At 38.1% G+C, this 26,691-nt stretch overlaps 4 protein-coding genes and 1 long non-coding RNA gene across 7 annotated transcripts; 1 reads left to right on the top strand and 4 right to left on the bottom strand.

Annotated features, from left to right (window-relative positions):
* Nucleotides 1-3,496: 3,496 nt before the first annotated feature.
* Nucleotides 3,497-4,779, bottom strand: LOC132299711 (uncharacterized). Its single transcript, XR_009480169.1, has 2 exons — nucleotides 4,644-4,779; nucleotides 3,497-4,569 (listed from the first exon to the last, which is right to left on the bottom strand). It is a non-coding gene; the product is annotated as an uncharacterized LOC132299711 (long non-coding RNA).
* A 46-nt stretch (nucleotides 4,780-4,825) lies between these two features.
* On the bottom strand, nucleotides 4,826-6,868 carry LOC132301178 (disease resistance protein RPP2B-like). The gene is made up of 6 exons (XM_059798454.1): nucleotides 6,767-6,868; nucleotides 6,293-6,568; nucleotides 5,531-6,202; nucleotides 5,176-5,310; nucleotides 4,965-5,099; nucleotides 4,826-4,885 (listed from the first exon to the last, which is right to left on the bottom strand). Exons 1-6 carry the CDS (start codon nucleotides 6,866-6,868, stop codon nucleotides 4,826-4,828), a joined length of 1,380 nt encoding a protein of 459 aa, XP_059654437.1.
* On the bottom strand, nucleotides 5,273-9,507 carry LOC132299710 (disease resistance protein RPV1-like). 2 transcript variants are annotated; one of them, XM_059796496.1, is made up of 5 exons: nucleotides 8,157-9,507; nucleotides 6,767-7,879; nucleotides 6,293-6,568; nucleotides 5,531-6,202; nucleotides 5,273-5,442 (listed from the first exon to the last, which is right to left on the bottom strand). In XM_059796496.1, exons 1-2 carry the CDS (start codon nucleotides 8,618-8,620, stop codon nucleotides 6,976-6,978), a joined length of 1,368 nt encoding a protein of 455 aa, XP_059652479.1. In that variant the 5' UTR covers nucleotides 8,621-9,507; the 3' UTR covers nucleotides 5,273-5,442; nucleotides 5,531-6,202; nucleotides 6,293-6,568; nucleotides 6,767-6,975. The 2 variants fall into 2 exon arrangements, with proteins under 2 accessions (XP_059652479.1, XP_059652478.1); XM_059796495.1 differs by having other exon boundaries at nucleotides 5,273-6,202.
* A 184-nt stretch (nucleotides 9,508-9,691) lies between these two features.
* On the top strand, nucleotides 9,692-15,616 carry LOC132299704 (uncharacterized). 2 transcript variants are annotated; one of them, XM_059796474.1, is made up of 3 exons: nucleotides 9,692-10,184; nucleotides 10,326-10,469; nucleotides 15,208-15,616. In XM_059796474.1, exons 1-2 carry the CDS (start codon nucleotides 9,816-9,818, stop codon nucleotides 10,374-10,376), a joined length of 420 nt encoding a protein of 139 aa, XP_059652457.1. In that variant the 5' UTR covers nucleotides 9,692-9,815; the 3' UTR covers nucleotides 10,377-10,469; nucleotides 15,208-15,616. The 2 variants fall into 2 exon arrangements, with proteins under 2 accessions (XP_059652457.1, XP_059652456.1); XM_059796473.1 differs by having other exon boundaries at nucleotides 15,185-15,616.
* A 490-nt stretch (nucleotides 15,617-16,106) lies between these two features.
* On the bottom strand, nucleotides 16,107-17,770 carry LOC132301177 (disease resistance protein RPV1-like). The gene is made up of 3 exons (XM_059798453.1): nucleotides 17,370-17,770; nucleotides 16,757-17,141; nucleotides 16,107-16,640 (listed from the first exon to the last, which is right to left on the bottom strand). Exons 1-3 carry the CDS (start codon nucleotides 17,768-17,770, stop codon nucleotides 16,107-16,109), a joined length of 1,320 nt encoding a protein of 439 aa, XP_059654436.1.
* Between the last annotated feature and the right edge of the window lie 8,921 nt (nucleotides 17,771-26,691).

The following is a 26,691-nucleotide window of genomic DNA, read 5'->3' as shown; positions in this document are numbered from 1 at the left end:
AATTTTGTAAGAATTTTGAGGATAGTAAGTTAATTTTTATATATAATAACTATTTTTGAAGGGGCATAATAAGAATTTTGAACTCCGCCCCTTGGTGAATGGGAGATTTACTGATGAGATAGATTTTAGAGATAGTGAGATAATAAGAAAAAATTTCATCTGGCAATATAGCAAAAATTTTTTTTAAAAAAATACAGGTGTAATTAATCCTGAAAGAATATTAAAAAAAAATAATTAATTAATTTTACCGACACTTTCAGGAGTCTAGATAAATATCATATTAAAATATCTTTTCAAAATTACTATCACTAACGTTTGTAACATTTGATCCGTTTTTCACTCATAATAATTCAGAAGTTAATTTTCAATTGTGATGGATTATTATATAAAAAGACATTATTACCCTTTTGATTTTGCATTGACTCATCGATAATTAAAAAGACATTTCTACCCCTCTCTCTCCTCTCGTTTCACTACCTATGTTATTGCATCAATTAATGACAAATCAATTCACTAAAAGTTTGAAATTTGAGAAAGGGTTTGGAAGTTTGGAAGATCAATAATGGCATAGATCACCAAGCCCAAACAAATATTGAAAAGCAAAGACTAAAAAAAGAGGTATTGATTACATTAGAGACGCCTTCCCGGTTCCGACCTCGTCGAGATGGACCTCCGGTGGACCCACTTATCACCAAACCACTTTTGTCGCTTTATAGTGTTTTATGGTAGGGCCCATTTAAGATATAATTGGATTCATAGTCAAGGAACCTCCCTCATGTAATACACATTTGTTATTATAAAAAATATAAATGTACCTTTCTCGTTGGTCCTTAATTAAAAGCTTTACACAATCCCCAAGAAAGACCTAAGCCTTGTTCGGAGTAGAAGCCCACAAACCTCTTCATTATTTGGAAAACGATTAAACATCACAAACATAAGCGTGTGTGAGTTGTTTGATGCATTCATATTTATTTTAAGAGAAGTAATAGATCTTAATTACCGACTATCTTAAGGTCGGTCTTGAGATTGAAAAATTCTTAAGAGGTCCTAGATGAACTTTAAATGTGAAGCCCTAGTAGTAAATAATGGCCCATCATTCTTGCTGCATTTGGAGGCTGGTCCATCATTCTTGCTCCATTTTGATGGCCCTAAATTTGGAGGCGAGTTTCAATTGCTACGGTTTGGTTATAAAATTTTTTTTTTTGGTGACCCATCATTCTTGAGGTCCTTTATTTGTTGCATTTTGGTTATAATTTTTTTGTTTTTTTTTGGTGGCCCAACATTAATGGTCCTATAAAATTTGAGGCCCCTTAAATGATTTGATACATTTAGTTACAATTTTTTTTTTTTCTTTTGTAACCCATCATACATGGGCCTATAAAATCTGAGGCCCCCAAAATTCTGATGCCCTAGGCGACCGCCTTGGTCGCCTTAGGCCAGGGTCGGACCTGGACTACTCCTCCAAATATAACGTGGTTGGGAATGAGTCGAAAAGAAAGAGATGTTTACGGGAATTTTTTTAAAAGTTCCAACAGGATCCAACCACGTTGTATTCGGAGGAAGAATCGGCAATTAAGGTCGAAAGACCTATCGTTTCTCTTATTTTAATAGTGGTTTCTGAGTTCAGAGTATGAGCCCGTTGGTATTGCTTCTCGATTAAAAATATTTTTATTTTAATAAATGATGTTTAGATGTGTTTGATAATCATTAAAAATACTTTTAATAGTTATCAAATTTAACTCAATAGAGTTTATTATAAAATTAACAATAAAAATTAAAATATATATATTATTACAAAACATATTAAAAGATAATTTAATTATTAAAAATATTTATTATAATGTGTCACCAAACATCTAACATTATTTTTACTCACCATAATTTTTTAACAACTCTATTGATATATTTCAAGAGTAACCCCAACCGGGCTCTATGGCTTATTGGCTTAATTCAATGGGAATATCAAATGACTCCTTAGTCCTTGCATATGTTCTTAATAATGTCTGAGTGACAGGGTTATAAATGAGTTGATGAAATATTTTAAAGTCAACTACTTAAAAACTTAACTCTTATTCTTATTTGTTAAGGGTGGTTAAGGATTGGATAAGATTAGGCATCAATTCTAATTCGATCCGCTCCTAACAGATTAGGCATATCTTAATCCGCCACCAATCCGTTATCCTTGTAATAACTGATCGGATCGAATTGAATCCGCAGATTGAATTTTACCTAAATTATTCATTATTATTGTTATTATTTTATAATTAATATTATTTATTTTTTATTCATAAAATTTTAATTTATTTATATTAATTTATATATTTAAATAATTATTAACTAATACATCCTTAGAATCAATTAAATTATCATTAACTAATTAAATTAACTAATATATTATTTAAAAATACATATATAAATTTCACGGATCGGATCGGACTCACGGATTGGATCGAATTTTTAACAAACCAATCCATGATTCGATTCGTGAATTACGGATTCGCTTTTTTTGAATCCGTCACCGATCCGTGGGTGTAGCAATCCGATCTGATCCAATCCGCACGGATCGAATCAGATTCGCGGATTATTTGTCCACCCCTATTATTTGTAAGATGAATTGATTAATCTCATCCTATATTATGAAGTCATTTATTAAATGAGATCAGATTGAACAAAATTAGATTATGATACAATTGTGTTCTTTTAGAAAATTTAATATCCATTTTTTATGACCTATTTTCTTAATAAAGAAAAATTATGTAATCAACCACGAGCTACCAAAGGCCTTATGACTTAATGGTAAAGTGAATGGTAAAGGATCGAGTTCCCAAAAGGATAAGCTGAGTGTGTATTTCTTGCCAATGCAAAAAAAAAAAAAAAAGTTTCAACCATGGTCTTTTATTGATTATGAGCTATTTTCAAAATCAAGTATAAAAGCTTAAATATTGGACTGGGCTTTTGTTGGGCCTTTGACATTCAATTGGCCCGTTAAGTCGGGCCACATTAAGACCTAGATCCAGGCCCACATTAGGTCCAAGACCGTCCATTTTGAACATGGGTTGGGCGGAAAGTTATGAAGCACAAACACTTTACTTAGAGATGTCGTGACAATGTCGGATACGTGAACACTGCTAAAAGTGTCCTGAAATTTGAATATTTTATATTTTGGTTTGACACGACATGGACACGTGCTTTTAGACACTTCTAAGACACGGGGTGATTTTTGTAATTATTTTTATTTAAAAAATAAAATTCAATGCAATTTAAAATATATAATAGACTAATGCTAAAAATAATATAAAATTTAAAATATCAAAACTAACAAATATTTAATTCTAAACTCCTAATTTGTGCTTTCATTCATGATTATCTAGATAAAATAAATAACAATAATTGTTTTTCTATTTATAATAAAATATTATATTATATGTGTTGTGTTTTTTAAAGATTTATATACTATTGTGTGTGTCCCGTGCTAAAGTGATATCAGATCACAAACTTTTGGTTTAAGCCCCCCACTGCGCGCGCGCATTTTAACATTAAAAAATTTTGCACTTCAATTCTTCTGCCCAGGAAACACATCTTTGATCCTTTTTTGGGTCTTGAACTAAAGAATGGGTCCCCCATCACCATCAAGAACCCTACTACTCATCAAACTCCAAAAATCACATGTAACACTCGTGTCCTTCTCATGAGCTACAGGGAAAATAAGAAAACCCAAGTTATCAAAATTTAAATAACTTGGAGAAATATAACATGAACAACATTAAATTTAAATTTAAATGTTTTCTCCGTCCGTTCGAGGAGACAGGTATTTCAAAACCCAATTCAAAAACATAAATTGTTAACACCCAACCCAGTCTCCTCCTTCGTCTCTTGGCGAGGATCCCCATTTACGCAGCTTCCCTGCTTTTGTGCCATTTCATTTTAATGTGGAGAATGCTTCCTCTTCGTATGACTTGATTTCATATTACTAAGGCTCACAATTAGAAGAGAAGAAATAAATATCAGTCGGGGAAGTAAAGGCCAGCCTAAATGAGCTTGACCTTGGAGAAGTTTAAATCCCATCCGAATCCGATGGAAGAGGCCACTAGGTAATACTCGTGTCAAATTATGATAATTTTACCAACAGGCCAGTAGTCTAGCGGTACCAAGTCCCTACGTCTCAAAGAGATGTCAGGGGCTTGAGCCTCTGTAAAGGTATGTGTATGTGAGTACCCAATTAAGAAAAAAAAAAAAAAAAAATTATGATAATTTTTGTTTCCCATAATTTTTATTAGTGTCAACATTTTAATGTAAGAAAATCAGTAATTCTCTTATGTCAACTAATGACACATGAAATCTTCTCCCATACTGCAGTGCTTTGTTTATCAATCACTGTTCACACCAACGGACATAATAACTCGAGATAGCTAGGCTATATCCTATCTTGTGGATTCAAGATAACCCCGTTCTATGTGAACAATCTATCGCTTACACTTACAACAATGTGGGAGAGGGCGAAAAAACAAAAGACCTCAATTATTGATGAAGACGGAGTATGAGTGGGGCCCAAGACACATTTCCATTACTCTGAAAGGGAAAAAAAAAAAAACTTATAAGGTGAAGTTTCACAAGACTAGACTCGTGTCAAGAAAAATACGTACCTTCCGTTTCCGAGACACATTTTCACAAAATGGAGGAATATATGAGCCAATAGTGATTGAGTGATCTGAGGCATCACGTAAGTCAGGATCCTTGTGGTTCCCCTTGTACACCAAACTACCTTCCATTTCAGTACTCTGTTTCAAAACAAATCCATCTTATAAGATGAGCAAGTACCATAAGACTAGACTACAATCGAGAGAAAAAAACGTACCTTCCAATTCCAAGACACATTTTCATTACTCTGAAAGGGAAAGAAAAAAAAAAACTTATAAGGTGATGAAGTATCACAAGACTAGACTCGTGTCAAGAAAAAAATGTACCTTCCGTTTTCGAGACACATTTTCATAAAATGGAGGAATATATGAGGCATTAGTGATTGAGTGATCTGAGGTATCACATAAGTCAAGATCCTCGTCGTTCCCCTTGTACACCAGACTACCTTCCGCTTCACTACTCTGTTTCAAAACAAATCCATCTTATAAGATGAAGAAGTACCATAAGACTAGACCACAGTCGAGAAAAAAAACGTACCTTCCAATTCCAAGACACATTTTCATTAAGTGGAGGAATATTTGAGGCAATAGTGATTGAATGATCTGACGCATCACATAAGTCAGGATCCTTGTCGTACCCCTTGTAAACCAGACTACCTTTCACTTCATTACCCTGTCTCAAGAAAATTATTCCACCCAGAAGCAGAGGCACCTGAAAACTTAAAACGACTCCCTCACTCTGGTAGTTGCACCAACTCGGAAGCCCGTTAAGAAAAATATTCAACGCTCCTTTTTATCGCAGTCCCTACATTAAACCCACGAGCTGAGGCTTGGTTTCTAGTACTACATATACAGAGAGACAGAGACAGAGACAGAGACAGAGCGTAGCATACCTGATAACAGAGATTTCTACTAAATTTATATGCACAACAGTCGGGACAATGGTAAAATCTCCTCAATGATGTTTCTGCTGATTTTGATTCTATTTCTATGCTTTGCAATGATGTGCAGTAGTTTGCATGCAATGTCAATAAATTTACTGGAAGCTCTGGAATCGATTCAAGCCGAGTACATTTACTTACAGAGAGGGCCTTGAGAAGCTGAAGGCTACTTATGGTAGCTGGTAGGTTAGAAAAATTGTTTTGGCTAAGATTCAAAAATTTGAAGGACACCAAATTACAAATTTCGCTGGGCACATATGCTATATTGCAGTCTTCCATATGTAATTTCCTGATGTTACCTGATAACTGTAACGATGAAAATCTTGATTCAGGTGGGGATCCTTGAAAAAATGCTAGCCACTCTAATTTGGAGCAGCCGGACAGATTGACATGAAGTAAAGACTTCGACATGAAAATGCTCAGGGGAATCTTCTGAAGATTATGGCAATTCTTCAAATTCAAGACAACAAGATTTTTCAGATGTTCAATAGATTGGTGAACCTCTACCAGCTCTGTACAATCATTAAGTAACAATTCCTTAAGACTGGCGAACCCTGTGAAGTCTGGAGTATTGATCAAGAAATAGGAATGGCCGAGATTGAGGTATTTCAATCTGTACAAAACCTGTCAGGAACAGAAAGAGACAATAAATTTCTATGCATGTCATTCTATTAATTAAGTTTGAAGGAGACAAAAACAGTAGTATCATCGTACCTTCGTTCCTCTCCATACTTGTTTCAGCTTGCTATAGCTCAAGTCAAGGGCAACTAGATTATCCATAATTAAGTTTGATGGTATATAATTTGAAGAAAATCCTTTCCAGGATAGCCATACAAGTCTTCTAGAGAGATGTTTGTAGCTTCCTCTTAGATGGACATTATTGAGATGAAGCAGTCTCAGCCTCTCCATCTTCGTAAATGCCTTTGCTTTTAGTTTTACCTTCTCTGATTCAGGCAAGTTCAGGACTAAACCTTGAATTGCTTTCGTCCCCTGATGGTAATAAAAGGCTGCAGATATAAGAATATATGCGAGTCTGTGTGTATATGTTGTGTAACATTGTGTTGAAAATAGGTTCATATCCCAGATTGTGTGACTTTCATGATGTGTCGTGTGCTATGGCATTTTTACAGTGAACAAGACCTCCCACATTGACAAGATATGTAATTACTTCACGCATTAGGCTCTTACAGTATTATTTTTCAGTACATCAAGAACGTCTTCATGATACCATAACCTACTACGTTCACCAGGCTCTTCAAGGGATTCTTGGCGGACGATTTCTTTAGCCATGTCTTGAATCAGATCATGCATCATCAGCCGGTTATGCCGATCAATGCTTACAAGACAACGACGATATAGAACCCCAATTCCAGATTCTGGGAAGAAACCGCAGCCTCCTAGTGTTTTGATTGACAAGTCTTGGTCCATTCCAACAAAAAAAAACATGCAATATCTAGGAATAAACCCCTTTGTTCATTATCAAGTGAATCGAAACTCAGCCTAAGTTTTCCCTGAACATCATTATTTGGGATCTTTTTCAACTTCTTCAATTCACTTCTCCATTCAGGTACAGTTTTGTCCGACAAAAAGGAACCTAAAATTTCAAGAACTAAAGGAAGCCCCTTAGCATAACTCACAACTTCCTCAGAGAGGATCTCATAGTCTTCTACAGGCTGGTCTCTTCTAAAGGCATGCCAACTGAAGAGTTGAAGGGATTCCTCCCTATTCAACTCCTTAGGCTTATACACCTCATCCACCTGAAGCGAACTTACTGAAGACAAATTTCTAGTTGTTACTATGATTATGCTTCCAGAACGTAACAAATCACGATTTATGGCTAATGCCCTCAATTGCCGGATGTTATCCACATCATCGAGAACAAGAAGAACCTTTCGACACCATGCTCGCCGTTTTATCACCTCAATTCCATAATCCTGGCTTCTTATTCTCTGATTTCCATCCAATCGGAGATCACAAAGAAGCTTTTCTTGTAATTCAACAAACCCGTTAGGTTGCATGGAAGTTGGTCCAACATTTGCAAGAAAGCTACTGCTTTCAAATTCATGAATGCGATGTATGCGATTATACATAGCTTTAGCAATTGTAGTCTTTCCTGATCCACCAATCCCCCATATGGCAACAATCCTAACATTATCACTATTTGATCCCAACTTTAGAAACTCACTTAGTTTTTTAACACGAGGTTTTATTCCAACTGGGTAGTCCGCAACACTTAAACACGTCAGATTTAGTTTATCTGCGACTTCTCGAACAGCAGTCTCAATAAACGTTGACTCGCACCTGCCCCATTTGATATTTTTTTCAATCATTTAGGAGGAAAAAAATAAATAAATAAATAAATTTGAAACTAAGCAATTTTTACTTACAAAGAGGTGATAGAATAAAATAATGAAGTTATAGCCGGGAACACCAAATTGACTTCTTGGATTTGAACTAAATTTCTTTCAAATTATAATTATATTCCTTCTAATTCGAAATTCAATTTCGGTGATCCCAAATGCAAATGCAAATGTAAGTGAAATTGGTTGCTTTGAAGAAAAGAAATCAAAATAAGTACCCGTTGGCCATATTTTGCAGGTCGTAACCGGACAAATTGGCAGCTTCTTTAAGAGCCGACCTCCAATTCTTCACCATTTTCATGTCGAACCGCTTTTCGTGACTTGCAAATGCTTCTTCATAACAACCCCTTTGTGAGCGAACGTCGGAGGGTTGGATGTCATAGAAGATGGGAATAACAATCTGACCAAATCTCCTCTTGCAATTCATGATCTTTACAAGCTCATCAAGGCACCATCTTGAGGACGCGTAGCTTTTGGAGAATATGATAATGGAAACCTTAGATTGCTCGATTGCTTTGAGCAATTCGGGACCAATTTCTTCTCCTCTGGTGAGTTTAGTGTCATCTCTGAAAGTGTATAAATCATGGCGCTCCAAAGCGGCCAAGAGGTGGGCCGTAAAATTCTTGCGAGTATCAACACCGCTGAAAGACAAGAACACATCGTAAATACAGGAAGCTGCCATTTTCAAAGCTTAAACAGGAGATCAAATGAAAGAAAGGGTTTGTGCGTGAGAGGAGAAGGGCATAACCTTGACTTATATTGATCAGAAAATGACCTTTTTGTTTAATTGGAGTAACTAATCCTATAAAAAATTTGAAGAATGATAAACATGAGGAAGAATCGAAGTAGCTGCGTGTGGCGTCGCCCACTCCACCACATCTTGCACGCACCATCTCTTAGGGTGTGTTTGGTAGGGTTGATTAGGAGGGATAGGGAGAGAAAAGAAAAGAGAGGATAGTGTAACTTTGTGTTTGGGTAACTTAAGTGGAGGGATAGGGAGGGATAAGGAGAGATAGGGAGGGATAGCTATCCCTCCCTATCTCTTATTTGCTTTCTCCTCAAAATTGAGAAGATAGGGAGAGATAGTGAGAGAAAGGATAGTGATTTTAGTGGTATTTTGATAATACCAAAATTAGCCTCCACAAATCAATAGACGGATTTATTATTCCATTCAAGTCCCATGGTTATGAAAGGGTAAAAAAGTAATTTGTTTATTATCCTTTCTTTTCTTTTCTCTCCTCTATCTTATCCAAACAAAAATAACTATCACTTTTTTTCTTTTCTCTCCTATCTATCCAAACACAAATAGAAATTATTACTATCATTTCTTTTCTTTTCTTTTCTTTTCTCACTAATACTGTCCTTTCTTTTCTTTTCTTTTCTCTCATTACTAATACTATCCAAACACACCCTTAGAGCTTATCTGTTAAAAAAGAAAAAATTGACTTAAAACCTACCCTTTCTTTCATTTGATCTCCTGTTTGAGCTTTGAAAATGGCAGCTTCCTATAAAAAATTTGAAGAATGACAAATCTGAGGAAGAATCGAAGTATCTGCGTGTGGCGTCGCCCACTCCACCACAGCACGCTCCTTCTCTTAGAGCTTATCTGTAAAAAAAGACAAAATTGACTTAAAACCTACCATTGTTGAAATATTGTAGAGTTTAAGTTTATTAATTTATCATAATAAATTGTCCCACTAGTTATTCCATTAACTACAATACATGTTATCTAAGATTGGACTAAACACAAAAGACCCAACCCAAACAAAACCCCAAAAGAGCTTACCAGGCCCAAAAGCCCCATCCCAAATTAAGATTATCGGTCACAATTTGAATTTCCAATGGCAGTTAGGGCTTAATAGAAATGGTGGGTTCTGATGGGAGATCCCATTCATGTGCAATTCTGGACGAGCAGATGGATCGTTTATATTGCAGAGGAAGAGGAGCCTTGCTTTGACACTGATCGATTACTTGGATGTCGCTCCTTTGAAGAGTCTGGATTTCTGTTCTTCCCGAATATGGTGGATGGTTGCTCTGATGGTGAGCTTCGAAACAGTGTTGGGAATGATCTTCTAGTTATTTCCAGTGATGGGTGGAATGGAGGAATTTCCATTTGGAGGGAATCCGGGAACACCATAGACAAGCCCCTTCATGGCCCATTTGTTGCAAAGCTTCTCAATGACTTGTTTCGCATCCAAGTTGTTGTTGAACATTATTCACTTGCTTTCAACTTCGCCATCCAAAAGGTACCCAATTCAGCAAATTTTTTTTTTTTAAATTGTGGACTCACTTGTTACATATCTTTTAACCATATAATATGCTAAGAATTGATACATTGAGAGTCCAAAATGTTCCTTTAAATAAGAGCGTGAGTGTGGTAATTGCAGAGGGAAAATACCATGACTGACCACTGCATACTGGTCAAGGGTGGCAAATAATTTTCCTTCCATTGACAACTCTAAATCTAATCAACTTGGCAGCATTGTGTCTCAGCTGGGGCAGCTTTCTCCAACTCCAAGTGCATCTTTGAGGTATTTTTACTGACCATAATTTCTTGTTTTTGATAAGGTATGTGTGCACCCATTTTGACCATATGCCTTGTGGATTATTCAATTTTCGTAGACATAGGAACTTAGAAATGGATGCCCTGCATAGGATAGATTTGATTTACTGAAGTCTGCCTGTATAGTATAACCGCCTGATAGTCCAATGTTGTATTCTTGCGGTGATTTTGTTAACAAGAACCATTCAAGCAGTAGCTGTGAGGCCAGGGGAACACCCAAATGTCTGATTGGTAGGGGAGCCCTTCTCAATTCCAACGAGGGAGATAATGGAAGATTAAGTTTGGGAGTCGGTGTTAGAGACAAATACTGAACTTTTTGCTTTATTAATGGAAAGACCTGATAGATTGGAAAGCAAGTCAAGTGCTTGTTTGAGAGTGGAAACAGATTGAATATCTCCATGGGAGAAAAGAAGCAAGTCATCAGCAAAGGAAAGGTGGGTGATTCCCAGTTCCTTACACCTCCAATGGAACTTGAAAGGGTTAAAGGAGGTAAAGTTGTGAACATTGAAGACCTCCATGGCCCTAACAAATAGGAAAGGGGGTAGGGGATCAACCTGTGTGAGACCTTGGAGACCTTTGAAACTTTTTATCATTCCTTTAGCTGGGAAGGATTCATCCTGATTTCATTTTCCATATCCATCAAACAACACATAGGAAGTGGACAGTGTTATCTTCTTTTTACACATTAATTTATATGGTGTTTGGTGCATGACCCAAGTGGTAGACTCATGATCTCTTCAGAGAGAGAGAGAGAGAGAGGTGGGGGAGGAATTAATAGGTAATTGTTTCACTACCGAAAACCAATTCAGAAAGTTGCTTCACTAGGCTGGTTATATTTAATAGGTAATTGTTTATAGGTAAGTCACATGCTTTAAAATAATTTAGGTGCACCATATTTTAATAATTTCTTGCCTTTTCTGAACTCATTTGTATGCCACTTTAGTTATCACTATAAGAAGTTGGATGTTGCCTCTGTCGAGTGGTTATGAAGTTTTCTCAAATATCTACTTTGAATAGTTGATGGGGTCTTTTATATTATCAAATATATTAAAATAGGAGATTATTATGTTTGACTGAAGTATTTTACGATGAATGGAATTCAAATTCCATAAAATTCTAAGAGAGTTAGAAACAATAATTAGGAATGTATATGTGGGATGGAACTGAAATCTCTACTTTGTAACTTGAGGGATCTAAAGGTTAAAAGGTGGTGTTACGTGTGTTTGACAAAGTGTGTTGGCAATTCATATTACGGATACATTTATGCATCTTTCCCAGTCTCTTTAGGATTGCTACGGATCGGCATGCTCTGGTTGCCGAATGCTATAGGTTGCATTCCTAGTTTATTGCAGCATTGTGCTTGTATGTTGTAACCTATAACCACATATTATATTCAGTAGAGATCAGAGAAGGCATGGCAAGCTAAGGCAAATGAAATCTGGGGAAGTTATTAGATGAAGCCTAAACTACAGTCTGAAGTAATTCGAAGATCTTTAGAAAGAGTTAGATCTTGGGGATTTTTTATTTTACATCATATGCTAAATATTTTGGCTGGATAGAGACTTAGATGTGTAACAAACTCGGTAATGAAAATTTTATAAGGAGAAAGGATGAATTATGCAGAAAGATGGGGAGATGAAGAGATCTATAACGAAAATGAGGAGAATAAAAGAAGAAAAATTTAGAGGTGTGTTTTAGAACTGAAAAAAAGTAGCACATATCTTCGGTATTGGAAATCCAGAGTATGAAGATGATTTGAGCGTTACATGTCTAAATATAATGATTATGAGAACTGGAAATTATCCCTTGACTAGAATTTTCACCCTTCCTCATTTTATCTTTAGAAAGAAGATCATAATCTATGTTATTGAACTAAAATATAGAATGGGGCTCTACATATTTTCCCCTGATTAGTGTTGTAGAATTTTAGTACACAAAACAAATTGAAGATATGGATTAATTAGTTCAATATTTTGTTGCAGAAAGGTTAGATTAAAATATGTCTGTACACTAACTCCATTGTTTCTTTATTGAAGTTCTCGGAGTATTTGTTCTTGAGATCCTATATTTCTGCACCATACTGTTTGAAATAATTGTGAAAATTTGCATAACTTCTGGGTTATCTACAGATGCTATTTTGACTGTCTCTCTGTACACTAATTTATTTGCATGTTTAGTTATTGTGCAATTTATATGCTTATTCAGCTATTAATTCAAAAGTATCATGTGCATATCTCTTCATAATTTCTTATATTTTTGTCTACTTGAACTCAATCATAAAGGATTTTCAACCATTCGGTAACTAATTATCCTTTGTAAAGGAAACTTGTATCATCAAATTGTTCAGTTCAAAAATAATGTTCGGTAAGTTTCTCTTCATTTATTAGTTCTACCCAATAAAACAAGTAGCATATATTCTAAAACGATGTGTTTCATCTAGTTTCTATAAAGGCAGATTTGGATACTGTTGAAATATGTATCTGTTACACAAAGTGCTGCGTTGAAAGAGTGACTCATGTGAACCCATAAACATTTGCAACATGCCACAAAATGATTTTTGACAGGCAAAACAACTTTTTACAATTCTCTGTTACTTGAAAATTTTATTGTATGTAGTTAGGTTACCCCTTTCTTACTTTCTTTTTTTTTTTTTTTTTCCTGGTACAATTTTACGAGTCCGTTTTGACTTGCGAAGGTTCATCCTAGATCCGAAATGGCCTAGCGATCAAAACACACAAGATTTGCTTGTGGCCCACAGCTGGTTTATAAGGAAAAGAGTGTTGTAATCTTTTGGCCAAATTCTATTGTTTAAGATTTTGACTCATTTTATTTATTTATTTGTATCTACTAGTTTTCTTCTCCTATTTTTTTATAATTTTTACAGATAATTCAATTTTAATTGGCAAGAAAAACTCACACATCCAATTTGCCCTTACGGGACTTGAACCCTTAACGTTCTAATTTTGGAGGCAAGGAAGTACCACTAGGCTACAACCTTTGATTTCTCTCTTTTATACATACACGTAGCGAAATGTACATTGATTGATAGTATTTGAAAATTCAACTTTATGAATTTAAAGTTGTTTTATTATTTCTTTGTGAAGGTTCATCATAGCTTTCGCTTCGTAACTAATAATTCATTATTGGGAATGTTTAATTGACATAAATCTAAAGCTAATTAATATTCAGTTATTTAATTAAAGTGGTTGTGCTTCATAACTGTGGAACCATTAGTTTTATCTTATGGAATATACCACAATCTCCGCCACCATTTTCATTTGAATAGAAGAAACTTTCCATTCCTTCTCACAATCGGCTGACTATTTGTAGGATTCATCGCAACAATCTAATTTTAGTAACATTATTCAGGTCACTACACTGAGTCTTGAAAATTATTTACAGAAAAAGAAGAGCTAGAAAATTATGAAAACAAAACTTCTTAATCTATTATTAGATCATGTTATTAATCCATATATAGTGTTTGGAGAGATGAATTGGATGCAGATGTTATTTTTTATATTAATCTGCACAAAATTACGTAAAGCAATACCTGCGATTCCTACTTTTTTGACAAGGTAGCTTTCGAATGGGAAATATATGAATCCCATCAAGAAATTCATAATCATATGAGTTGGGATCCTTGTCATCGCCTTTGTAAACCAGACGAATCCCGCATTGGTTCACCTGCCAACAACGGTTCATTGTTATTTGAATCTCCACTTCATCTCCGCAGTCCAAGTACCAATAATGGTGACACTCCAAATTAGATCCAAGGCTCCAGTTTGGTATGTAGGAGAGCCACATCTGATCTTCAAAACTTGCAGGATAGGATTCAACTATTTGTCCACGGTATGGTGACCTAGACATCTTGGTTCTATTATTAAAGTAATAGGAAATAACAAAATCTTGATTGAGGCCACCATAGCTAGAAAAACAACACAGAGAATAAATCCTTGTATTATCCTACCCTCCGAGTGCTCTATCTGAAAACGTAAACCGTGTCCCTGACTCTGGTTGTTGCACCACCTCGGAACCTCACTCTGGTAGTTGCACCACCTCGGAACCTCACACCCGGGGAGAAAAATACTCAACTCACCTTGTTCTCGTAGTTCCTGCAGCTCGCATAAGTGTTAGCCATCAGTCCTAACAGCCTTACCTATGCGATCAGAATGCATGCTAGCTCAAATTTTGTAATCAGAAGTCAGGCATTTGTCATTTAAAATAATAAGGCTTGGTTTCTTTCTAGTACTACACACACATAGGAAAAGAGAAAACAGAGCAGTGTACCTGATAACGGAGGAGATTTCTTCTAAAATTATATGCAAAATTGTTGTGGACTAATTTGGGACAACCATAAAAACTCATACGTTGTGCTTCTGGTGCTTTTGATTCCATTGATATACTTTGCAATGATGTGCAGTAGTTTGCAATCAATCCAAATAAATTTACTGGAAGTGCCGGAATGGATTCAAGCCGAGTACATTTGTTTACAAAAATGTACCTCAGTAGTGGAAGGCTAGTGATGGTAGTTGGTAGATTAGAAAACTTGTTTCCGCTAAGATTCAAAAATTGCAAGGACACCAAACTTCCAATTTCGCTGGGCACATATGTTATATTGCAGTCTTCCATATGTAATTCCTTGATGCAACTTGATAACTGTACTGACAAAAAACTTGGTTCAAGTGATGATCCTAGAAAAAATGCAGGCCACTCTAATTTGGAGCAGCCAGACAGGTTGAAATCAAGGAGAGACTTCAACATGAAAATGCTCAGGGGTATCTGCTGAAGATTCTGGCAATTCTTCAGATCCAAGACAAGAAGATTTTTCAGACATCCAATAGATTGGTGAATCTCTACCAGCTTTGTACAATCATTAAGCAACAATTTCTCGAGACTGGAGAACCCCGTGAAGTCTGGGATTTTGATCAAGAAATAGGAATGACCTAGATTGAGGTATTTTAATTTGTACAAAACCTGTAGGATCAGATAGCAATAAATTTCAATGTATGTTGTTGTCTTATTTAAGTTTTTTTTTTTTTGATTGGTTTTGTTGTCTTATTTAAGTTTGGAGGAGATGAAAACAGTAGTATAAGCGTACCTTTGTTCCGTTCCAAACTTGTTTGAGCTTGCTGTAAGTCAAGTCAATTGCAACCAGATTATCCATAATTAAAGCTGATGGTATACATTCTAAAGGAAATCCTTTCCAAGATAGCCATACAAGTCTTCCAGAGAGACGTAATTTGTAGCTTCCACTTGGATAATTGACAGAATTGAGATGCAGCAGTCTCAACCTCTCCATCTTTGTAAATGCCTTAAGATTTAGTTGTAGCTCCTCTGATTCTGGTAAGTTTAGGACTAAGCCTTGAATTGTTTTTGTCCCCTGACGATAAGAAAAGTTGTAGATATAAGAATATATATTTACATGAGCAACACAAGATTGTGAGACTTTCATGATGTGTAGTGTGCTATGACATTTTTATAATGAGCAACACAAGATATGTAATTAATTTATGCATTTGGCTCTTACTGTGTTATTTCTCAGTACATCAAGAGCATCCTTATGATACCACAATCTACTACGCTCGCCCGGTTCTTCAAGGCATTCTTAGCGGACGATCTCTCTAGCCATGTCTTGAATCAGATCATGCATTGTCAGCCGGTTAAGCACATCAATGCTCACAAGACCACGACGAGATAGAACCCCAATTCCAGATTCTGGGAAGAAACCGCAACCTTCTAGTATTTTGATCGGAAAATCTTTGTCCATTCCAACAAAAAAGCATGCGATATCAAGGAATAAACCCTTTTGTTCATCATCAAGTGAATTGACGCTCAACGAAAGTTTTCTTTGAACATCCGTATGAGGAATCTTTCTCAACTTCTTCAATTCACTTTTCCATTCAGCTATGGTCCTGTTCAACAAAGAGGCACCTAAAATTTCAAGAACTAAAGGAAGCCCTTTAGCATAGCTTACTACTTTCTCAGAGAGGATCTCATAGTCTTGTAGAGGACGGTATCTCTTAAAGGCATGCCAACTAAAGAGTCGAAGAGATTCCTCGTTATTCAACTCTTCGGGTATATATACCTCATCCACTTCAAGCGAACTTATTGAAGACAAATCTCTGGTTGTTATTATGATCTACTTCCAGGGCGTAAGAAATCACGATCTATGGCTAATGCCCTCAGTTGGTTGATGTTATCCACATCATCGAGAACAAGAAGAACCCTTTGACACCATGCTCGTTGTTTTATCACCTCAATTCCACAATCCTGGCTTCTTATTCTCTGATTGCCATCCATTAGGAGGATATCACAAAGAAGCTTTTCTTGTAATTCAACAAGACCGTTGGGCTGCATCGAAGTTTGTCCAACATTTGCAAGAAAGCTACTGCTTTCAAACTTCTTGTGTATGTCATTATACAATGCTTTAGCAATTGTTGTCTTGCCTATTCCACCAATTCCCCATATGGCAACAATCCTAACATCACTATTTGAATCCATTGAATCCAAATGTAGAAAGTAATTCAGTTTTTCAACCCGATATTCTATTCCAACCGGATAGTCTGCAACACTAAGCCATGTAGGATTTAATTTCTTTGCGACTACTCCAACAACAATCTCAATAAAGGTTGACTCACACCTGGCCAAAAATAAAAAATTTCAACCGTCGTAGGGGAAAAATGAAATTCAAAAAAATGAAGCTAAGCAATTTTTACATAGAGATAGATGAAAGATCAAAATAAATTAGTGATCAAATTGGTCTTTTATTTTTATTTTATTTTTTTTGGTAGAAAAGAGAGTTGAAGTACTCGTTGGCCACATGTTGCAGGACGTGACCAGACAAATTGGCAGCCTCAGCTGAGTTGACCTCCAAATCTTCACCGTTTCCTCGAACTGCTTTTCGTGATTGGCAAATGCTTTTGCATAACAACCCATCGGTGACCGAACTTCGGAGGGTTGCACGTCATAAAAGATAGGAATAACAATCTGATTGAGTGTCCTCTTGCAATCCATGATCGTCACAAGCTCATCAAGGCACCATCTTGAGGCTGCGTAGTTTTCGGAGAATATTATAATAGAAACCTTAGATTGCTCGATTGCTTTTAGCAATCCGGGACCAATTTCTTCTCCTCTTTTGAGTTTAGTGTCATCTCTAAATGTGTAAAAACCATGCCGATCCAGAGCGGCCAAGAGATGGGCCGTGAATTTCTTACGGGTATCAATACCGCTGAAAGACAGGAACACGTCGTAAATACAGGAAGCTGCCATTTTCAAAGCTCAAACAGGAGACCACATGAAAGGAAAGGCTTGTCCGTGAGAGGAGCAGGACAGAGCCTTAACTTATATGGATCAGAAAATGACTTTTTTTCTTAAACATTTTTGATGTGATGGAATAACTAATTCTATAAAAAAAATTGACGTATTGCAGATCTGATGGAGACTCATAGTTCCTGCACTTTGCGTGTCTCCAGTCCACTCCGGCTGCATGACAAAAGACCCAACCCAAACAAAACCCCAAATGAACTTACCGGGCCCAAGGCCCCATCCCAAATTAAGATTATCAGTCACATTTTGAATTTCCAATAGCAGTTAAGGTTACCTTCAAATAATAAAAAATAAAAATTTACAGTTGGGGCTTAACAGAAATGGTGGATTCTGGTGGGAGATCCCATTCATGTGCAACTCTGGACGAGCAGATGGATCATTTATATTGCAGAAGTGAAGCCTTGCTTTGACACTGATCGATTACTTGGATGTCGCTCCTTTGAAGAGTCTGGATTTCTGTTCTTCCCAAATATGGTGAATGGTTGCTTTGATGGTGAGCTTCGATACAGTGTTGGGAATGATTGTAACGACCCACTCCACCACATAGTATGATATTGTCCGCTTTGAGTCTGAGCCTGCACGGTTTTGCTCTTGGGTTTCACCCCAAAAGGCCTCATACCAATTGGAGGTGACATACTTACATATAAGCACTTCACTTTTCCTCTACCCAGGCGATGTGGGACTGTGCACCCGTAGCTCGCCAGTGTGGTAGCCTGACAGTGTCTCTCGCATCCGCCCACAAGGTCATCACAATCCACCCCCCTTAGAGGCCCGACGTCCTCGTCGGCACACTTTCGGCTGGGTCAGGCTCTGATACCATTTGTAACGACCCACTCCACCACATGGTATGATATTATCCGCTTTGGGACTGAGCCCGCACGGTTTTGCTCTTAGGTTTTACCCCAAAAGGCCTCATACCAACTGGAAATGACACACTTAGATATAAGCACTTCACCTTTCCTCTACCCAGGCGATGTGGGACTGTGCACCCGTAGCTCGCCAATGTGGTAGCCTGACAGTGTTTCTCGCACCCGCCCACAGCACACCCACCCACAGGGTCATCACAATCCACCCCCCTTGGAGCCCGACATCCTCGTCGGCACACTTCCGGCTGGGTCAGGCTCTGATACCATTTGTAACGACCCACTTCACCACATGGTATGATATTGTCCCTTAGGGCCTGAGCCCGCACGGTTTTGCTCATGGGTTTCACTCCAAAAGGCATCATACCAATTGGAGATGACACACTTACATATAAGCACTTCACCTCCCCTCTACCCAGGCGATGTGGGACTTGTGCACCCGTAGCTCGCTAGTGTGGTAGCCTGATAGTGTCTTTCGCACCCGCCCACGGCACACTCGCCCATAAGGTCATCACAATCCACCCCCCTTGGAGGCCCGATGTCCCCGTCAACACACTTCCGGCTGGGTTAGGCTCTGATACCATTTGTAACAACCCATTCCACCACATGGTATGATATTGTCTGTTTTGGGCTTGAGCCCGCACGGTTTTAAGTGCTTATATGTAAGTGTGTCACCTCCAATTGGTATGAGGCCTTTTGGGGTGAAAACCAAGAGCAAAATCATGCGGGCTCAAGCCCAAAGCGGACAATATCATACCATGTGGTGGAGTGGGTCGTTACAATGATCTTCTAGTTCCTTCCAGTGATGGGAGGAATGGAGGATTTTCCATTTTGAGAGAATCCGGGAACACCATAGACAAGCCCCTTCATGGCCCATTTGTTGCAAAGCTCCTCAACGACTTGTTTGGCATCCATGTTGTTGTTGAGCATCATTCACTTGCTTTCAAATTCGCCATACAAATGTAAGATTATTTATTTAATTGTGGCCCACATGATTTGGACATGTGACATATTACTTGGTAGCTAAGTAAATAAATATCAATTAATATTATTTATTTTTGGTCAACTTATAATTACCTTTTTGGTAATTACTTATTGGAGAAATGTTTTCCTTTCTTATTTCTTACTTTGATGGAAAGTAGAATTATGTTACTGAAAGGAAAATTGGTCTTCTCTCTACCTTTATAAGAGTGCATATACTCCATCAATTATGTACGATTAATGATACAATACGTAAAAAGTTTTATGTGTGCAAAAGGTCAATAGAGAGAAATCGGTTTCCACGATTCTTGCAGTTTAGCATGTTGTTCGTTCCACAGAAAAGATCTCGATGTTAGACTTGATCTCTATGATATTTGCAATCAGAGATCGAGGTATTTGTATCTAACTATTTATTTATGCATTATAAGTATGTGAGAATAATGAAGTTCTAAGATCTTAGAATTCATGTTTATTTGTGATTAATGATTTACACGAATAGTTATAGTTTACATGTGGTATCAGAGCTTATGATTTAGGAACTCGTTATTTTCCTTTAAAATTGCATAAATAATATGTATAAATATAAAGTAAAATTATATAAATATATAATTTATTTTCTTCTGGAATCATTGTATATATAGACGCAATATATGTATGGATAAACTTATTGTACAATAATGATAGTAAACTGCCATGGACCCATCTTCTAATCATTGGCTATGAGAGAATCTTTCCATACAAATCAATAATGTTTTACAACTTTCAATTGCTTATGGAAAAGCAATGCAATGGAGATGCTGCTAATTGAGACAACATATATCCATAGATTTTTTATTTTTCGTGCATGATCTCTATATAGAATTGGAAGGTGGCTTTTTGTGACTGGTCAGTTCTTGTACAGAGGATCGGAAAGTGCTGTTACGAAACTCAGTGTATATATAATAAATTATTAAATAAATAAAATATGTGTATTTATTTATTTTAATGGAAATTGACCGGTCCTTTACAAGGGTCGCGATACCAAGTCAAGCTTGAAGAGTTGTGTATGTTTAGGAGGTGGCCAAGTTTTACATTTATAAAAAACCACTACTACCTTTCTCTATATAAAATATAGATAGGGCGAGTAGGGATCGTCCCAAGGGATTTGATGGTGTATCGAATTATGAAACTATGGTAATTAGGGTTAGTAGGTCAAGTGATCACACAATTGGTTGGTTGGTTGATTAAGCTAAATTGAATTCAACTAAATAAAATAATATGAGGTAAACAAGAGAGAGAGAGGTCTTGGGGTTTAGAGATCACCACCAAGCAATACTTTTCTATACTACTAACAAGTGATCAATTGAGGGTAATGGATGTGTTGCAATATGATAAGGGTGTGCGTGTGCATTAGGTTGATTCAATTGGCAAGGATGACAAATCAAGCAAGTATTGTCTAAACATCATGTGAAGATCACAATATATCTAAGCAATAGAGCATATATTGTCTAGACAACATGGGGATAGCACAATAGATCAAAACAAGTCATTAATCCTTCATTAAGCTCACAATCCACATGCAACACAATATTAGAGGAATATGCCATTTCTCACAAGCATGGAACATCAAACATCAAGAGTAGATTGTCCTCCCATCTAACATTATACTACCACTACACTAAATCTACACTACTAGCATGAAAATAAAGCTATCTAGACTAGGGGAGAGGCACAAACCATCAAGAATAGGCATAAACCATCAAATGAACCAAAATAGCATTCATTAAGCATATCATCTTGATAATCTCTAGATCTATAGCATCAATACACATAGACATGCATCAAAAACACTAAATCTAGAGATAAGCACATGAATATCCTACTCTAGCATACATAGACATATGGGTAGAATAGAATAGTCAATTGGAAGCATTAAACCATACAAACCATGAAATAATCAAGATTTATATATACATGAATATCAAGATGTATCATACAACACTAATCCCTCAATAATACACAAGATTAGAGTATAGAAAGCATGCTTGGGGCTAACTCTAGCCCCAAGAAGATGTCTAGCCACTCATGGTAGTGATGATCCAACCCTCAAGGGCTAACTCCATGGCTGCTCCTTGTAGATGAAGATCTCCTCCAATGGTTGCTCTAGCTTCCTCCCTTCTTCCTCTCCAAGAATAGCCTCCAAGATGATTTTCAATGTGTGACAAGAGACTCTAGACTCCTTACCAAAAAGTGTATCATATTCCTTATATAGGTAGGTCAAATACACCCTATGATGAGCTGTGGTCGTGCAAGGCATATTCTCCAATGATTGGGTGAAGGACGGAATAAATGAGCTGGACTTTAACTTTTTCTCGCTGGAGGAAGTTCGATCGATCGAACCTTAACTTGGATCGATCGAAGATGGGTTCGATCGATCGAACTGCATCTTGGATCGATCGAAGTGGTCTGACTCCTCCGGATAAGGACAAGGCTGAGATATTTCGAAGATATTTATGGGGAAAAGGACAAAAGTGGTTGGTAGGCGTACAGCTGTGGATAAGATCAATCATTTGAATAGGACAAAATAGGGTTCGATCGATCGAAGGTGATGTTGGATCGATCGAACTTGGAATTTCAGCAAAGGCCAAGGTTGGATCTATCGAGAAGTACTGTGATCGATCATAGATGTTCGATCGATCGAACTCTAAGTTGGATCGATCGAACTTTTCAACTGCACAACTTTGATTCCTTTTTGCTCCTTACTTTCTCCACTTTGCTCCCTCCTTTGGTTTATCTCAGGATTGCTTCAATTAAGCTCTTATTTGGCTGAGTTAGCTCAATTTTGGGATTAGTGCCTGAAAATATAAATAACACGTAATAAGTCTAAAACGGTAAAGTAAGATAGATAAAGGTACTAGAATGCTTAAGCTTAACGGGTTTAAATGCGCACTTTTCAGTGCTCATCACACCCCCAAACTTAAATATTACTAGTCCCTAGCAATGAACTAAGAAGTAAATGAATGAAATGAGCAACTAAACAAGTATAAACTGGAAAGCAAGTAAAATGATAGCGCCACTTTCGTAGGGAACACGATTGCATTTAGCATATGCAACAAGCCTTTTAAACCCCTAGGTTACCCCTAGTGGACGAGTAAAGTCTCGTGAGGGTTTCCAGAAATGGTACCCACAAACATTAAGCTCATTTTTTCAAAAGAGGCACCAATATTGCAAACAAGCATTGGGAGAAAACTACCTCAAATATGCAATTTTTCAACCGTTTCTAAGCAATCTCCCAAAATTTCAATATCAAGCAAGCAAGCATGGTCCTCCACACATCAAGAAAATGATCATGAAAATCAAAACAAGTCTAGAATCCATGTGAGAGGTCCGGCATCAAGTGTGTTGCTATCTTAGCTAACTAGAGAAGTAATCACATCCTTACCCTCAAACTAGCACACAAATCTAGTACCGATCATCAAGATAAGAGAGTGAACCTTTTATTAAAGCTTTATTGTTCTAGGTGCGCTTATTCTTTTCACTCTATTTTTTTTTTTTTTTTTTTTTTTGAGGATCAAAGATGGAAGTATTGTGCAATGTGTTGATCTCTTAAGCTTTCTAGAAGATTCATGTAGCGAGCTTTAGGTCAATGACTCCCAAACCAGATGGCTTTAGGGCATTAGGTGTCAAGACACCCCTACGGACTTACAAACTCAAATCAACTAGGCTACAAATCAAGACAACAACCATCTAATCATTTCTCACTTCTCACCTTTTAGGAGAAGTCCTCACTTTTATTGCTTTTGCAACCTTTTTTTTTTTTTTTTTTTCAATTCAATTATTAACCTATAGTTTGGGCCCTCCACCTTTCGGCGCGAGAAGTTCACTGCTTAATGAGGCAAGAATCCCGGCTACTCAATGAAAAGGGGTTGTTATCCACCTTTATCAAGAATGAAAGCTTTCAATGCACTACTAGCCCAATTGGGATATAACCAATTCAATAATCAACAAAGCATGTACCCCACAATTGAATGCTAGCGTGCGCCGGTGCTAGTGTAGAATCCTAGAATGAATCTCAAAACAATCACAAAATCAGGATGATGTGGACCACAATTGCAAGCAAGATATCAATCTTTTAAAAAATTTACTCCTAAATGGCATCCTCAAGGCATACAAGGAGTATTGGACTCTCAAGTCAAGCAATTTTTAAATTTTAAGCAATATAGTCCTCAAAAGATCAAAATCATAGCTAGAAATGGACCAAGTATAGAAATATCCATCACATACACAAGACATGCTCAAAATTTGAATTTTAAAGTAACACTGAAACATACACCAATACCCCCAAACTTAAACTGCACATTGTCCTCAATGTGTGAAGAGAACAAAGGAAAGAGTATACTAGTGCTTTAGACATGAATGATTGGGATAGAAGTATCCAAAGTGGGTGGCATGGCCCCCCCAAACTTGGGATAAACTATGGTCCTGAAAAGTTTGCACTCGGATAAACTCATTAGATAACAAGATAGGATAATCAGTGCACAGTGGACATGCAAGTGTAAGATGGGATAAATAGAGAATAGAGAAAGAGGTGTAAGAGTAGTCCTGAAAAATTAGGCAGCACTCTCTCACTGAAGTCACTGTGGTGTACCTGATGGAGTCAAACATACGAATATGAGATACTAAGAGACATCCATAATCAAAAAGCAATATATAGAGAATATAAAGTGCAGGTACATCAATAAAATAATAAAGCCGACAGACCGGCCGCAATGTATAATACAGTAACAGTGACAGTATAATACAGATCCAGAATAAAAGAAATGAAAGCATAAAACAACTGGAAGTGGAGTCTCAGGAGGCCTGATCGTGAAGATCTGCAGTGGCTGGAGGTGCAGGTGCAGGGAGTCGGTTGGAGAGATCGGCAAAGTAAGCCATGACATCCGCCCTGAAAGAGGTGAACTCAGCTCGGTGGGCAGTGATGTCGGGTCGCATGGCTGCTACGTCCTACTCCAGTGTCTGCAAGCGTGCTCCGAATCCGGGAGTGGGAACTGGAGACTCAGGCAGAGATGCCTCTGAAGAAGACTCCCGAACTCGCTCCTGAGCAGCGGCTCGATCACTGGTATCATTGGCATCAGCATCATCTGCAGCATCGGCATACTCCTCCGCAGGTCGCTCCAGGTCAATGTCCATGCGATCGGTAGCCGGACCGACTGGTGCGTCGTCCGCTGCTATATCTGCTGCTGCTGGAGGTGTCGGCTGTGCCTGGGCTGCCTCCTCCTCCTCTAGGTCAGCTGCTGCCTCTACAGCTGGCTCTTGAAGACTCCAAATAAGAGCATTGTAGCTCTTATTCCAGTCGCTCCTCCTATAGAAGCTGGACTGTGCAAGGGGCTCCTCATCTGGGGGCACTCTGTAGCGCTGGTCAAGAAGGATCTGCGTGATGAGGTGTCCGAAGGGCAGGACCTTGGACCGCTTAGGGTCCTTCCTGGAAATGAAAGAATCATACAGTAACCTCATCACGCTCCAGATGAGGACTGGGATAGATACCCAGCAGCCCGTGTAAAAAGCATAAAGAGCTGTCAAGTAGTCATGACGCCTCTGGATCTTGTGGCCCGCCATGTAAATGTTCTGAAAAAGAACTGTGTCAATGAACCAGAGGTCGTCAGGCAAGAAGGTCCTGGTGGCGAATGTCTGACCATCGGCATGATGGCCTGTCAAGGAGACAGCCATGTCAGAAAATGAAGGCCTATGCAGCCTCGGGTATGTCTCTGCAAGCTCAGGTGGACACCGGTGTGGGCACCGGCAAGCACGGGCCAGAGTGTCAACTGTGATGACAATCTCGTGGCCGTCCAATGTAGTGATCATCTCTGCGGTAGATCGTGGCGAGGGCCGGAGATGCTGAAAGAATAGCCGCACCAGTCGCGGGTATACAAGGCCGGTGACTGGGGCAAAGATGGCTGAGAGGCCCCGCTGCATGATATCCTGATAGCCAGACCGGGTCAGGATAGACTCGGAGAAGTACGCAGTATCGAAGTACGACTCCTGAGCCACGGTCATAGCTGCATATCTCGGCAGCAACTGGTCACGGCGCTGAGCCGGTAGAGGTGGCTGCGGTGATGGCATGGCGGCTGCATCTGCCTGATGGCGCACAGGAGAAGGTGATGGTGTGAAGGCTGGAGGAGCCTGGGATGTAGATGGCATGTGGTCAGCTCCCTCCTCAGCCTCGTGGGATGGGGACTGAGGGGGAGTAGCCTGTGCGGGCTCCGCCTGAGCATGAGATGGCTCTGTAACCATCTCTATCCTGGGCCGCATATGTCTGCGGGGCGCTGTGGCCCCGAAGATCTCCTGGCTGTACTCTTGTACCGCGGAGGCATGATCTGCAAAAAGACAAGAAAATTTCAATATAAGTCAGTGCCAGATATAAGAATTTAAGTGCATAATAGAAACATGTATGTCAAATAAGATAGACAAAATACGGATGACATGAATCTATGATGATGATGAAATGTGAATCATGCTAAGCAATGTAGGTGTGAAATGCATCCAATGTGGAATATCACAGGCAATGTGCATATAAAGATAGCATGAAGACAACATAAGATTAATGGAGTGTGTATGTATGATCTGTGAAAGTTCGATCGATCGAACTTTAAGTTGGATCGATCACAGAAATTTTCGATCGATCGAAGTGAAAAATGTTCAAAAGTTGGATCGATCGAAGTGAATTGGATCAATCCAACACTTGGATCGATCGAAGCATGAAAGTGCACAAGATTGGATCGATCGAAGATAGTGAAATGAAGTTCACTACTTCGATCGATCGAAGAACAAGTTCGATCGATCGAACTGTGCGAATGCCGAATTTGAAAAGTCACAGATCTGTGAGATCTAGAGCACGGGGCCCACATAAACGTGTTTGTGGGCCCATCTACACTCCAAACAGCCCATCCTCAACATCCAAACACTCCCCAAATGCCAAATCAAATAAAAAATCCCCAATTTGGTTCGGCCGAATGCATATGTGAATATGTATACCATAATCAT

The sequence above is a fragment of the Cornus florida genome, unplaced genomic scaffold (assembly GCF_030987335.1).
Source record: "Cornus florida cultivar Cherokee Brave unplaced genomic scaffold, ASM3098733v1 CherokeeBrave_3.0.0_Hap2_Chr03, whole genome shotgun sequence".
Lineage (NCBI taxonomy): Eukaryota > Viridiplantae > Streptophyta > Magnoliopsida > Cornales > Cornaceae > Cornus > Cornus florida.
Note: the sequence above shows the minus strand (reverse complement) of the source record. Positions and strands in the feature narration are given on the sequence as shown.